At 50.2% G+C, this 13,151-nt stretch overlaps 4 protein-coding genes across 4 annotated transcripts; 3 read left to right on the plus strand and 1 right to left on the minus strand.

The window, feature by feature from the left end:
- The first annotated feature begins 853 nt into the window (after nucleotides 1–853).
- On the plus strand, nucleotides 854–1,480 carry LOC138944618 (neutrophil collagenase-like). The gene has a single exon (XM_070315437.1). The coding sequence runs from the start codon at nucleotides 854–856 to the stop codon at nucleotides 1,478–1,480; it is 627 nt and encodes a 208-aa protein (XP_070171538.1).
- A 19-nt stretch (nucleotides 1,481–1,499) lies between these two features.
- LOC138944614 (neutrophil collagenase-like) lies at nucleotides 1,500–2,366 on the plus strand. The gene has a single exon (XM_070315434.1). It carries the CDS (start codon nucleotides 1,500–1,502, stop codon nucleotides 2,364–2,366), a length of 867 nt encoding a protein of 288 aa, XP_070171535.1.
- A 2,244-nt stretch (nucleotides 2,367–4,610) lies between these two features.
- LOC138944615 (tropomyosin-like) lies at nucleotides 4,611–7,263 on the minus strand. The gene is made up of 2 exons (XM_070315435.1): nucleotides 6,547–7,263; nucleotides 4,611–4,676 (listed from the first exon to the last, which is right to left on the minus strand). Exons 1-2 carry the CDS (start codon nucleotides 7,261–7,263, stop codon nucleotides 4,611–4,613), a joined length of 783 nt encoding a protein of 260 aa, XP_070171536.1.
- A 4,367-nt stretch (nucleotides 7,264–11,630) lies between these two features.
- LOC138944617 (uncharacterized) lies at nucleotides 11,631–12,554 on the plus strand. Its single transcript, XM_070315436.1, has one exon. The coding sequence runs from the start codon at nucleotides 11,631–11,633 to the stop codon at nucleotides 12,552–12,554; it is 924 nt and encodes a 307-aa protein (XP_070171537.1).
- Nucleotides 12,555–13,151: the final 597 nt, after the last annotated feature.

Consider the following 13,151-nt stretch of genomic DNA (forward strand, 5'->3'; position numbering starts at 1 on the left):
AAGCAGTGGTATCAACGCAGAGTACTAATAACACCTTGCGCTTCCACATGCAAATCCGTGGCGAGGTCTCCCAGAACATAAGATTTTATCGCGATTAAGTCTCCGTTTACATTAATATAATCGGCCGCGTTAATTATCTGTTCGATTCGTTCCATATCGAACAGTTCACGACCGATTTTACTTCTCGTCACTTCACGTTCCGTCGTTTCGCGCTTCGTTATCTCGCGGGCGAGAATACTTTAACGCTTCTCGAAACGATCTCGCGTTTTATAAAGATCGACGCGCGGGATGTTGCGGTACAATTTATCGATCGCGCCACATCTTCCTTCCGCGACCGCTCCGTTGCCGGAAGGGAGGTATCTCTATTCGCTCATCGAGTGTCCTTTTTAGAGGACAAATGAATAATAAAAATAGAAATAACAAAAAACATCCGTTAGATAACGCGCATCGCTGGAAGGGATATCTTTAATCGCTCATCGAATGTCCTTCTTAGAGGACAAAAGAATAATAAAATAGAAATAACAGAAAACATGCGTTAGATAACGCGTATCGTTGGAAGGGATATCTTTAATCGCTCATCGAATGTCCTTCTTAGAGGATAAACGAATAATAAAATAAAAAAAACAAAAGAGGAACTCGAGCGCGTCCGCTAGATAACGCGCATTCCAAACGCTCGACGTCGAAAGAAACGCGTTTCCCTCTCCCTCTCCCCACCCACCCGCATTATTCGTCGCCGATAAAAATAGGCGTCTCGCGGAACGCGCGAATCAATCGCGCTCGGCGTCTCTCAACAGTTTACCGCGTCTTCCCCGCTTCGCGCGATGACTAACACGAGGTTCTCACTCTAGCGACGATGCTCGTCGCTACGACGGTCGCCGCGCCCTTCGACTCGGAAAGAATCGAGGCGCTTCGTTTTCTGCGCGTATACGGTTTTCTAAAAGACGATGAAGAATCACTGTCGTCCGATAACGCGACATCTCTGCGTCGCGCGCTATCGCTGTTTCAAGAATATTATCAATTATCGGGAAACGGCGCGTTAAACGCCGTTACGCTTCACCTTATGCGTAAACCGCGATGCGGTCTCGCAGATATTCCCGATCGCGCGTATAGCCCGATCGCGCGTAAATGGCCGAAGACGCGTCTCGCATGGAATTTTCAGGTGGCTAGCGAGGAAATCTTGCAAACGGCCGAAACGGCGTTCGTGTTATGGGCGGCGAACTCATCGCTAACTTTCGCGCGCGACCCGTGCACTTACGCGAATCGTCGAAACGTCGGTATTTGCCCGGCAGCCTTCGACGGTCCGGGAGGAGCCCTAGCTCACGCGTTCTTTCCCTCTGGAACAACCGACTTCACATCGGAGATACACGTCGACGATTCCGAACCGTGGCACGTGTATCTAAACAAAAATCCCTCCCGACACGCATCACCTGCTACAAACGCTAACGCACGAGATCGGCCACGCATTGGGTCTACAGCATAGCATGCGCAATGACTCTATAATGTTCCCGTACATACCCGACATCGAGAATCAATTTCCAGTTAAGCTCAGCATAAAAGACATTCTCGCTATACAGAATCTGTACGGATCTCACGACGACGGAAACTATCCAACGGCGACTCCCGCGACCACCGCGGCGCCCGCGACGACGAGCGTCGCGCCGACCGACCCAGCGCACGCGGATCTCTGCGCATTGCGTCGCGTGGACGCCGCGCTAATAATGAATCATCGATTATATATAGCTAATCGCCGCAACGTATGGTCGGTCGACATGACCGAGAAACGCTACGGTAGACCCATGACGCTCACGGATTACGCGACGTTTCTACTGGCGAATTTCACGCGCCTATCCGCCGCGTATCGAAGACTCTCGGGCGATCTCGCGCTATTCGCGAACGATTCGATCTACCTCGCCGAATATCCCAGTCTTAAGCTAAAATCGGGTTGGCCGAGATATCTCCACGATATCGGACTTCCCCGAAACGTTAGGATCAACGCAGCGATAAATACGCACACGGGACGAACCTACGCTATATACGACAATGATAAAGTCGCGGAAATCGACGAGTGTCACATGATAGTCGTAAGACACGCTCCATTAAAAGATATATTTCCCGGAATTCCGTCCGCGATAACGTCGGCCTTTCGATACATCGATGGTAATCTATATTTCTTCGCCAAACGTCAGTTCTACGCCTTTAACGAATTCACGAATATCGTAACCTCGGCGGGTCCTTTCGATTTACGCGTGCTCGACATCGAGTGTCCTACGGATGGACTGCTAAGGCAATTGCGCGATCTCCTTAGTCGCGTCTATCGCCTCGCCGACGCGACCGAGAGAGAGAAGATCGACGATGAGAACGACTAGAGCGACCCTACCTTTATTTTTTTTAAATAGAATATATAAGAGAAAGCGCGCGAAAGGGGAAGTAGCGATCTCTACGCGAGTATATAAAGACCGTCCATCCGTTAAGCGCTTCATTATTGACGGAGAACACCGAAGCTAACGCGCGAAAAAAAACAAACGAGAAAAAACGAGCGACGATGTACGCGACAATGGGGGGGCAACCGCAGCAGCAACACTCATTCGACGATCGATCGAGACTAACCGAACGAGACCGCGAAGATAGCGCGGAATACGCTAAAAAAGCTAAAATGGACAATGGGTAAGACTATCGAACATTTATTCGAACTAATATAATTCGCTAACACCGTTTCTCTCATCGCTCATATCTATTTTTTAGACGAGATCGCGATCGAACGCCAAGACACGACGCGGACGTCTCGATCGCGCGACCGCTCAGAATCTTAGGAATACGCTATCCATTGACCAAAACCGCATATAAACATCTGGAAATTAGCGTTAACGTCAGCCGACCCTCTTTCGTAGAAATCGTCCTCGGAGATTGTCACGGCAAAGAGATCTCGCTAACGCCGGATACGTGGAAGGAACTGCTCGATCTACAACCCGCGCTTCTGTCGCACTTTCGCTCCGACGAGCGCGACGAGGCGCGCCCGACGCCAATACACATCGGACAGTTGACGCTACGATTCGGCAAACTCAACAATCTCCGAATACTTCGTCTCGAAACGCCTAAAATTCGCCTAGCCGTATCGAAGAGCACCGTCGTAAATATATTAAATTTGGAACTTTGCGTCAACCGCATCGTTGCATCTTTAAGCGGTTTAACCGCGCGCGTGGACAACAAGCTAACTCGTTTTCTCGACATCGCGGCAAGCGCTCGCGATAAGGCGCTTATTCCCGCGATGATACACGAGAGCGATAACTTCGACCGCAACGATATAATCGATTGCGAACTGCAGGCTCTGCTCTTCGGAGAATCGTGATACGCTCACTCGCGTACTCGTATTATCGTATTATTAATATATTAAAAAATTGTAAAAGAAAACAATAAAAACACCTCTCCTCTTTCGCTAGAACGACGATATCTCTTTATTTCACGACCTTTCGAAGATTCGCCATCTCGCTAAAGCGACAAGCGCGCTCGCGCTAACGCGCGCCTCGAGAAGAGGAGAGCGACGAGGGACGCCCCTCCGTCCGCTCGGCCGCCCACCGACGATCCCCCGCCCCCTCGACGCCGGGCGCCCGCCGCCCGCTCGCGGATCGCGCGCTAGAAGCGGCGCGCCCCCCTAAAGAATCGCGACGGCGGTTCGCGCGCTATTAGCGGCGCGCCCCCCTAAAGAATCGCGACGGCGGATCGCGCGCTAGAAGCGCGAGTCGCGTCAAGGTCGCGAATCGGGAGGAACCGCCACCCCCGAGCGCCATCTCTCGAGCGCTCTCGGCGACTCGTACCCACCGCTTACCCCCGGCCGCGCTTCCCCTCTCACCCTACTTACCCCCCCATGCACCCGCCCAGCCCGCTCTCCATCCCTCGGGCGCCTACAAACTGCTCCGAAACTATCTCTCTCTCTTCCTCCCCAACGATACCCTCTCTCTCACACTCACGAAAAACTGGGCCAAAACCGGCCATACTATCCTACTGATATTCCTCTAATTTCAGGCATACTAGACCGGAGGGGTGATGTAACGATGCATCCCTCCACCGTTACCCGGCCGTCGATCCGCCGGAAGTCCGCCGCCGACAAACACCGGTCGGGCATAATGCGGAGGCGCCGAGCGCCCATTTTTAAAGATTTATAAAACGTTCCGATTTGTAAACCGCCGTTACAACGCGTGTTTACCCGGAACTGTCGCCGCGCTCGGGTAACCGTACCGACCGTTCCCGAAACCACCCGAGTCGCGCGCGGCGGTTCACCGCTAAATAATATGCCTTAAAACAATCAGGCATATTACGCACGCGCACCCGCCGGAAAAGCGGTATAAATAGGGCACGTTTTACATCTCAGGAACAGATCTTCCGCAACCGCCAGAGTCAGTACGACGCCTGGAATCCAGAACGATCCTGAAAACACGCTCAAAGAGAGAGAAAACGGGGTTGGGAGTACCCAGCCTCCGCCGAGAGTTTGCGGCATCTCTAAGAGCGATCCTTTGAAATCTCTGCGACCGAGGAACACGAGGTTGGGCGTACTCAGCCTCCGTCGGGAGTTCTCGACACCTCGCACGCATCCGTCCACCTAAGTGCAACGGCGATCATCCAGTGGTAGGGAGTTCCCTGCCATTGACGGGTGTTCCCGTCGGCCGTTGCACTCCTGCATTCTACGGGAAAACCATCCCCGACGAAACAATACCGCGATATCCGCGAACTCGCAGTAATTCCGCGACCGCCATTACCGCGATCGGACTCGCCATTAATACGGCGCGCTAAATCCCGCTCAAAGGGGGAGGATCTAACCCGGCCGCAACATCGATCGACGCAATCAGATCGATACCGACACGTCTAAGGACCGCCCACCGACCCGACCGAAATTACCGCCCGGTGGTTAGCGGCCTCTGCCGCAATCCAGATCCGCGCACGTAATCGATAATTGTATCGAATCGCTGAAAGCGCGCTCCGACACACACACACCCCGTGCATTGTAATTCGTATGCATCGCGACCAGCACGACCACACCGCTAGCCAAGTCCAATACTCACGCATACACGAGTGCGTTTTGTCACATGCACATCATCATTCGCCTCGCCCATATATTTTCGACACATTGTAAACCACACGTAAATATCTCGCGTTCGCACACGCACTCGCTCGCTTATCATTTCACTCATACAAGCGCACACACACCAACACACACAACAGTTATACACACACTCACTCTGTATACTCACATACTTACACGCAATAAATTATATTTTACCTAACGCATCTATCGTTCGTCTCTCGATACCCTTTCACGAGCCCCGGATCCCGACCGAGTTATCCACGACCGCCTCGCGAAAGCGGTTTATTACGGGAGTGGTGCACTTGGACACGGTATAATTGGACACGGTGCAAATGGACACGTTACAAATGGACACGAGATTTTGAACACGGTTCAATTGGACACAGTAATTTTGGATACAGTAGCTTTTGGACACATAAGAAAATACGCATCGTTTACTTGGACACCGCTCAATTGGACACTGTTCATTTGGACACCGTTCGTTTGGACACAGAAAGATGCGCACCGTTCATTTGGACACCGTTCGTTTGGACACCGTTATTTGCCCACCGTTCGTTTGGACACCGTTCATTTGCCCACCGTTCGTTTGGACACCGTTCATTTGCCCACTGTTCGTTTGGACACCGTTCATTTGCCCACCGTTCGTTTGGACACCGTTCATTTGCCCACCGTTCGTTTGGACACCGTCCGTTTGGACACCAAAATTTGATTTAAATTATACGACGTAATCCACACCAAATTTTTGTTTTAAATAAGAAATAGGTTTGGGTTAGGTTATATCTTCCGGAAGTGGAGCCCCCCCGCAGGGGGGGCGGAACCCACTGTATCCATGCATGACATCCAAATATGCGAAAGGCTAAACAAAGTGCTAAAAGCAATGTAAAATTAATGACATCAGTATCAGAGATATATAAGAATGAATATATTTTATTTTGACAGATATTATAACCTTCAAATGTATCTCATTTTCACGATTTCATATTTTACATAGATTTACCAGTATAAAGTGTTATAAGAATACTGATTATATTTTCCCAAAATGATTTTTATTTCTCTCCATCTGTTACATATTCAAACAAACAGTGCGCATGTTTCTGTGTACAAATGAACGGTGCCCAAACGAACGGTGGGCAAATGAACGGTGTCCAAACGAACAGTGGGCAAATGAACGGTGTCCAAACGAACGGTGGGCAAATGAACGGTGTCCAAACGAACGGTGGGCAAATAACGGTGTCCAAACGAACGGTGTCCAAATGAACGGTGCGCATCTTTCTGTGTCCAAACGAACGGTGGCCAAATGAACAGTGTCCAATTGAGCGGTGTCCAAGTAAACGATGCGTATTTTCTTATGTGTCCAAAAGCTACTGTATCCAAAATTACTGTGTCCAAATGCACTGTGTCCAATTGAACCGTGTGCACAATCTCGTGTCCATTTGTAACGTGTCCATTTCCACCGTGTCCAATTGTACTGTGTCCAAGTGAAGGCCACTCCTTCCTGATAGCTCGTCCGCGTCTCTCTTCAATCGCGACGTTGAATCTTCCAATTCTCGTATCTTCGTCTCGGATTTCGCCGCGGCGCGCGATTTTTGGGTTAGTTCCTGTATTGCTTTACCTTGATTAAACATTATTTTACGATCGCTCGCGTTTCTTGTCGAGAATTCCGCCGCGTTGAGCGATATAGTATTTTTCGCGGCATCGATTCGATCGCTTAAATCCTTGATTCGTTTATCCAAAACATCGATCCGTTTATTTAGAGCGTTAGCGCTCGTTTCTATTCTCGAAATGGAATTTTTCGCAGCGTCTATTCGTTTACTTAAAGCGTCGTCGCGCGCTTTTATCTCGGAAACGAAACTCTCCGCGACGTCTATTCGTTTACCCAGAGCGCTATCGAGCTGAGCGAGTCTCGTGAACAGTAGAATGACGCCCTGCCCCGCCTCGTCCGCGTCTTTTCTCAATTGCGATGTGATTCCCTCGACGTACCTTTTGCTCGTCGCATCGGCGTCCTTCTCAGACTGAGCCAAGCGTTTTATCTTGCGCTCTCTCGCGTCGTACTCGATGGAAGAGCTTAGACACAGCGCGTTATCGCGCACGTAATTACGCAGAGACTCGATAGCCGGACGTAGTCTTCCGGTTCTCGCATCGTAGCCTCGGTTTCTTAGAGGTGTGCCGAATTTGCTCACAGACATCGCGAATTCCGCGTACGACTGCGACGGTCGTCGACGCGACGGTTCGATTTATACGATCGCTCCTGTCTCGCGAAGCTCCTCGATTATCGATAGAATCTCGTTTTCGTGAGCGTTGTTGCCGGCTCGACGCGAAGCGTCCAACAATCGCAGACGACCCACTAATTCGTTCGGATCATCCCAATGGACGTAATCGATTCTATTGTTTGTGACACGCATAGTCAACGGTACGCGACCCGCGCCTGTTTTTTTCGCGCCGCTGCCGTGAATAAGCGGAGCGATAATGTATTTATATTTGTATCCTTTATTTCCTAAGACAGACTTTTTAGCGTCATGATCGCGTCTATGAGCGTTCGTTGTTAACAATATACTTCTGTATGTTAATTTATCCTTTTCTGTATATATGAGACTATTAGGAATTTTCATAAAGATTAATTCGTACAAACCGGGAGTACCGATGTATTTAATCTCATCTATGAATATGGAATCATTCGTGTCTACGTCGAATCGCTTATCGCCGAGCATCGCGCTTTTCTCGCCGATGTAAACTCCGTAAACGTGATCGATATCGTTCGGCGCTTCTCCGCCGAGAAGAGCCCCCATATACTTTCGCCCTAGCGGTCCTAGCCGATCATGCGATATCTCGCGTCCTTGAGAAATTCGCGGAATTTGTCTAACGGGTATTTCGAGCGTCGAGGGCGATTCGAGACTCTCGGATTCGAACGTTTCCTCCTCCTCGGTTTCGTCTCGCGCGAATGGATCTCTCTCGACGGAATACTCGTTTAATGGAGTAGAGACGGCGTCCAATCGTCGTCGTGCTCGTATTCGTTTCGCCTTAGGTTTTTTCCAAACGGGAGTCAGCGCTTCGTCCTTCCATTTTTCCTCGACGCTCGTCGTCAAGGACGAGGCGTCGATCGCGTCTCGCTTTATCGTCTCGCTCTATCTCGTCTCGCTCGGCGCGATCAGCGATGCGCCGCAGCGGTTCGACGATCGGTTTGAAACGACTCTCTATCGCGATCTCGTTTTCCATTTTGCCGATCTTCAATGCTCTGTGTTTTTTACGAATCGACGCGCGCGTCTTAGCTATCTCCTTCGCCGTCTTTTCGCGTTCACCGATATCCGTCGAGGCCATTGCGACTAACGAATCGATTCTTCTAGCTCGCGGGAGAGAGCGATCGGCGCGTTCGACGTATCCGCTACGATTGATCGCTCTACGGTACAATGAAGTCGTTAGACCCTCGTCTGTATCTACCGGCGCGAAGCGCGCTATCTTTGTCGATCACTAAGAAAACATATTTATACCGCCAACACGCGCGACATAGCGCGTGAAAATTCTCGTACGACATATCCGTGTTCACGTGATCGTTGTACGCGTGACGCAAATTAGTACCGTCCTGTTTAAAGAGAATTACCAGATTCGCGTTATCTCGAATCAAATGCTTCGGTATTTTAGCGTACGTTTGACACAGATAGAAGCAATCGACGTTCGAGTGTCGACCCATAGCGAAATACTCCCTGATAGTATCTTGTTTGTCGCACGCTACATCGTCGAACACGAATATCGAATTCGGGAGCGCTTCGCTGGGCGGAATAACGTCAAAGTTATTAGAAAATGTGAAATAACCTATATTTTCCATCGGTGTTAATAAATTTTCTAAATATTGATATTTAGGCTGCTGCAACGACTTCGAGTAAACGTAAACGTTCTCGAAGCGTACGCCATGCGGACTCTCCAACAAACTTATCAACACGTTCGTTTTGCCGCAACTAGAGGGGCCGCAAATGACGCAGCGAATAGCGCTAGGTAATAAACGACCGTGTCTGCGCGCTTCTTTCGACGGTCGCGTCCTATTGTCGAGGTTCGTCACCTTTATCGCGATCGGTTGCCGCACGAAGCGCATTCCTCTTGCCGCGCGCGTGCGCGGTACACTCGCGCGAGGCAGGGCGAGACCTTTTTATTTATATACGAATAGATCGCCACCGATCGCGCAGTAGCGAATCGCGCGCGTTGAATCGAGATGTTTATCCTACTAATAGATGGCGACGATATTCTCGATTTCACCACCGATCAATTGCGGTATATCCCGAAAATAATTTTACTAAAGCATTTCGGTCGCTACATAGAACGATTGTGGGAGAAACTGCCCGAATATATAAGAGTGGATCCGGAGGTGCGGCGCTACCGTCGATGTCTAGAGCATTATAATCGCCCCTGGCAACGAACGCACATCGATGGTCCGGCGCCGCTCGTTAAAGATTGCGGCGAATGAAATTCGCGAAACGGCGGTACGGTGTGAGCCGTGGCGCTGGCTTTGTTGAATAGAGCGATAAACGCGCTCCCTTTCGAACTACATATACCTGGATATCAATTTTGCGGGCCGGGTACCCGTTTCGCGAAACGACTCGCGCGAGGCGATCGAGGCGTCAATCCTCTAGACGCGGCCTGCCGCGAGCACGATATCGCGTACTCGCGGAGCGGCGAGCTCGCCGATCGACACGTCGCCGACCGCGCGCTCGCCGAGAGCGCGCGAGCGCGTCGCGGCTAAAGACTCGACTCTCGGCGAGAGAGCCGCCGCGGCGGCTATATGGATGGCTATGAAATCGAAGACGAAACTTGGAATGGGTGCAACGAGAATCAAGAGAAAGAAGAGCAAAAGGAGGACGACCGTTACGAGGAAAAGAACGCTTCCGATAGCGAAACGCGGCGGCTTTTTGCCCCTGCTACCGTTATTCGGAGCTCTCGGTTCTTTGGCCGGGGGAGCGGCGGGAATCGCGAAAGCGGTAAACGATCGCAAAGCGGCGCGACGACAGCTGGAGGAGTTGCAGCGCCACGATCGCGCGATGGAGGGTCGCGGTTTATATCTCGCGCCGTACAAACGCGGGAGTGGCGCGTCCTCGACGAGAAGAAGAGGAGCTAAAAAAAACTTCGCGTAAACAGACGCTAGAGATCCTCCCATCCGTCAGAGCAACGACGAACGAACAGTTAAATCGCGCGGCGATACTCTCGCGCGTGCCTCATTTTAGAGGTGTGTTTATGCGCGACGCGCTTCCGTCGCGAGCGTGCCGCGACGAGAGTGGCATTGTGAATTTAGGCGACGCATCCGGACCGGGTACTCGTTGGGTGGCGTACGCGAAAAAAGGGGGCGGCGCGATTTACTACGACGGTTTCGGCGATCTTCGTCCTCCGCGCGAACTCGCGCGTTATCTCGGGCGCGACGCGAACATTCGATACAATCGTCGCTCCGAGCAGACGCGCGGATCAGAATATCTGCGGACAATTGAGTCTTCGATTTCTCCGAGGAGTCGATTGGAGGAATCGTCGACTATAATATCGACCTTTATTCGTCGATCGAGCGCAGTTCGACCGCTTTCGCCGATCATGTCGCTGACTCTCACTCTTTCCGGACGAAGCAGCGTTCTCGCGGCGAGTTATTTTCCGCCTCTCGATTTAAACGACGACGATTACGAGTTAGGTTTAACCTATTTCGAAACTTATAATACGATACCGAATGTAAATTCCGCGAATAATAAATTTTACTTCGACGATAATGACGAGATTATCGCGATTCCGGTAGGATCTTACGAGTTAAGCGCTATAAACGCGTATCTAAGAGCGGCAATTCGTCACAAACGACGAGCGAGAGAGGAGGGACGAGAGCGCGAAAATGAAGAACAGGAAACGAGCGATGATGATTACATATACGATGTTGGCGGCGACTATTTCGAAGACGATGAGAATGGCGATAAAAGTGAAAATTCTATAACGCTTCGCGGTAACGATAACACTATGAGAAGAGAAATTAAGTGCGCGTATCGAGTAAATTTCACGAAACCCGATAATATCGGTTCGCTACTGGGTTTCTCGTCTCGCGTGTTACAACCGAATAAATGGTACGCGTCCGATAAGCCGATAAATATTATGGCCATTAACCTCATTCGAGTAGAGTGCAACGTCACGACAGGGACGTATCATAACGACAAATCCGCGCATACTATACACGAATTCGCGCCTAACGTTCCACCCGGATATAAAGTGTCGGAGATTCCAACGCAGATCATTTACTTCCCGATCATCGCGCGGACCATTACCGATATAAACGTGCGCGTTGTGGACCAGAACGGAAAATTGATCGATTTTCGCGACGAGGAGATCACGATTCGTCTACAAGTGCGGCGAAAACGGTAGAGAAGCACGCGATGCTCGTAGTGAACGGATCGAACGCGAGAAACGCGCCCGTCGTCGCCGTCGCGTCGCCTCTAAACGCGGAAAAGAGAAGGAAGAAGGGAGGAAGACTGACCGTCGCCAACGCGGCTTTTCTGCGCTCTTTGGGTTTCGTCGTGCCGAGGACCGCTTCTTCGTAAAAAGCGGAATGTGCGACATTCTAAGTATCGGTGGGGAGCCGATCTTCGACGATCGCATCATCAAGATCGAGACTCACACGTACAACCCTTACGCCAATACTACGTTCGAAAATAGCGACGAGATACGAATTCCTATACAACAGCAGGATTTGTACACGTTGCCTTGCGACAGTTTTCTCTACGTCGAGGGCAGACACGAGTCGAAGGAGGCGCCGAGCGCGCAAGGGGAAATCGCATCGGTGACGAGACTAGTGAACAATTGCGCGGCGTTTATGTTCGAGGAGATTCGCTACGAGCTCGACGGCGTGGAGATTGATCGAAGCAGAAACGTTGGAATAACGAGCACGATCAAGAATTACGCGTCGCTGACGGTCGAGAGAAGCAAAATATTAAAAAACGCTGGATGGGATTTATTAGCGACAACTCATTCGTCGATCGGGGATTTTAACTTTTGCGTACCTCTCAACGTGCTATTAGGTTTTTGCGAAGATTACAAGCGCGTTGTGATCAACGCGCGACACGAACTTATTCTAATACGAGCGCGCAACGATAACAATTGCGTCATATCGCGCGAAACGCAAGAACCTAAAATCGTTTTGTTAAAGATACAATTGCAAATGCCTCATATAGTATTGAACGATGTTAATAAATTAAGATTATTGCGCACGTTAGATAGCGGAGGATACCTGAGCGTCGCTTTTCGCTCGTGGGATCTCTACGAGTTTCCGCTTCTACAGAGCACGACCAAACACTCGTGGGCCGTCAAAGCGGCGACGCAACTCGAGAAACCGCGATACGTTATCTCCGCGCTACAATCTGGAAAGAAGAACGTTCTGTCCGAAGAGCCTTCTTTATTCGATGATTGCAAACTAACTAATGTCAAACTGTATCTTTATTCCGATTTTTATCCTTACGACGGCATGATTTTTTAGATTTCGATAAGCATAAAGTCGCCGTGTTATACGATATGTATTCGAAATTTCGAAAAACGTACTACGGATGCGACAACGACGAAGCGCTCTTATATCTAAATAAATTTTTAACTCACGGCCCGTTCGTAGTCATCGACTGTTCTCGAAAGAACGAGTCGATCAAGAGCGCCACCGTGGACGTTCGCATAGAGTTCGACTGCAAGGAAAACATCCCCTCTAACACCACAGCCTACTGTCTTATCATTCACGATCGAGTGGTAGAGTACAATCCGCTCACTAACGTCGTGCGCAGAATCGTGTAAGCGCGACGATATTCGAAAAAGTACGGAGAAAGAATAAAACGCTTAGAAAAAAATCTAGAAGGGAACACTTCGAGTATCGCTAACAACGACGATGGACGCGCCGATCTTCATCGATCTTCAAGGTTTCGTAGTTAACGAAAAATTCGTCGCGAAAGAAGTAGCCGTGTTAAGAAATGGCGTGGAATTGACGCACCACATCTTTCGCCCGCCGATGTCGTGGGATCTGCTCACGAGAGCGAAAAATCGCGAGCGTGTTGGCTGATATCGAATCATCACCAGCTAAAGTGGAACGATG

The sequence above is a fragment of the Polyergus mexicanus genome, unplaced genomic scaffold (genome assembly GCF_030449975.1).
Source record: "Polyergus mexicanus isolate NDT 795.1 unplaced genomic scaffold, iyPolMexi1.0 SCAF_315, whole genome shotgun sequence".
Taxonomy (NCBI): Eukaryota; Metazoa; Arthropoda; class Insecta; order Hymenoptera; family Formicidae; genus Polyergus; species Polyergus mexicanus.

Bases quoted from the DNA above. Each gene is read 5' to 3' on its own strand.
- LOC138944614 (XM_070315434.1), top strand. From the start codon at position 1,500: ATGTTCCCGTACATACCCGACATCGAGAATCAATTTCCAGTTAAGCTC.
- LOC138944618 (XM_070315437.1), top strand. From the start codon at position 854: ATGCTCGTCGCTACGACGGTCGCCGCGCCCTTCGACTCGGAAAGAATC.
- LOC138944615 (XM_070315435.1), bottom strand. From the start codon at position 7,263: ATGTCTGTGAGCAAATTCGGCACACCTCTAAGAAACCGAGGCTACGAT. The intron at 4,677-6,546 runs GTACAATTGGAC...GTTTTCCCGTAG, and splicing joins GTGGCCTTCACTTGGACACA to AATGCAGGAGTGCAACGGCC.
- LOC138944617 (XM_070315436.1), top strand. From the start codon at position 11,631: ATGTGCGACATTCTAAGTATCGGTGGGGAGCCGATCTTCGACGATCGC.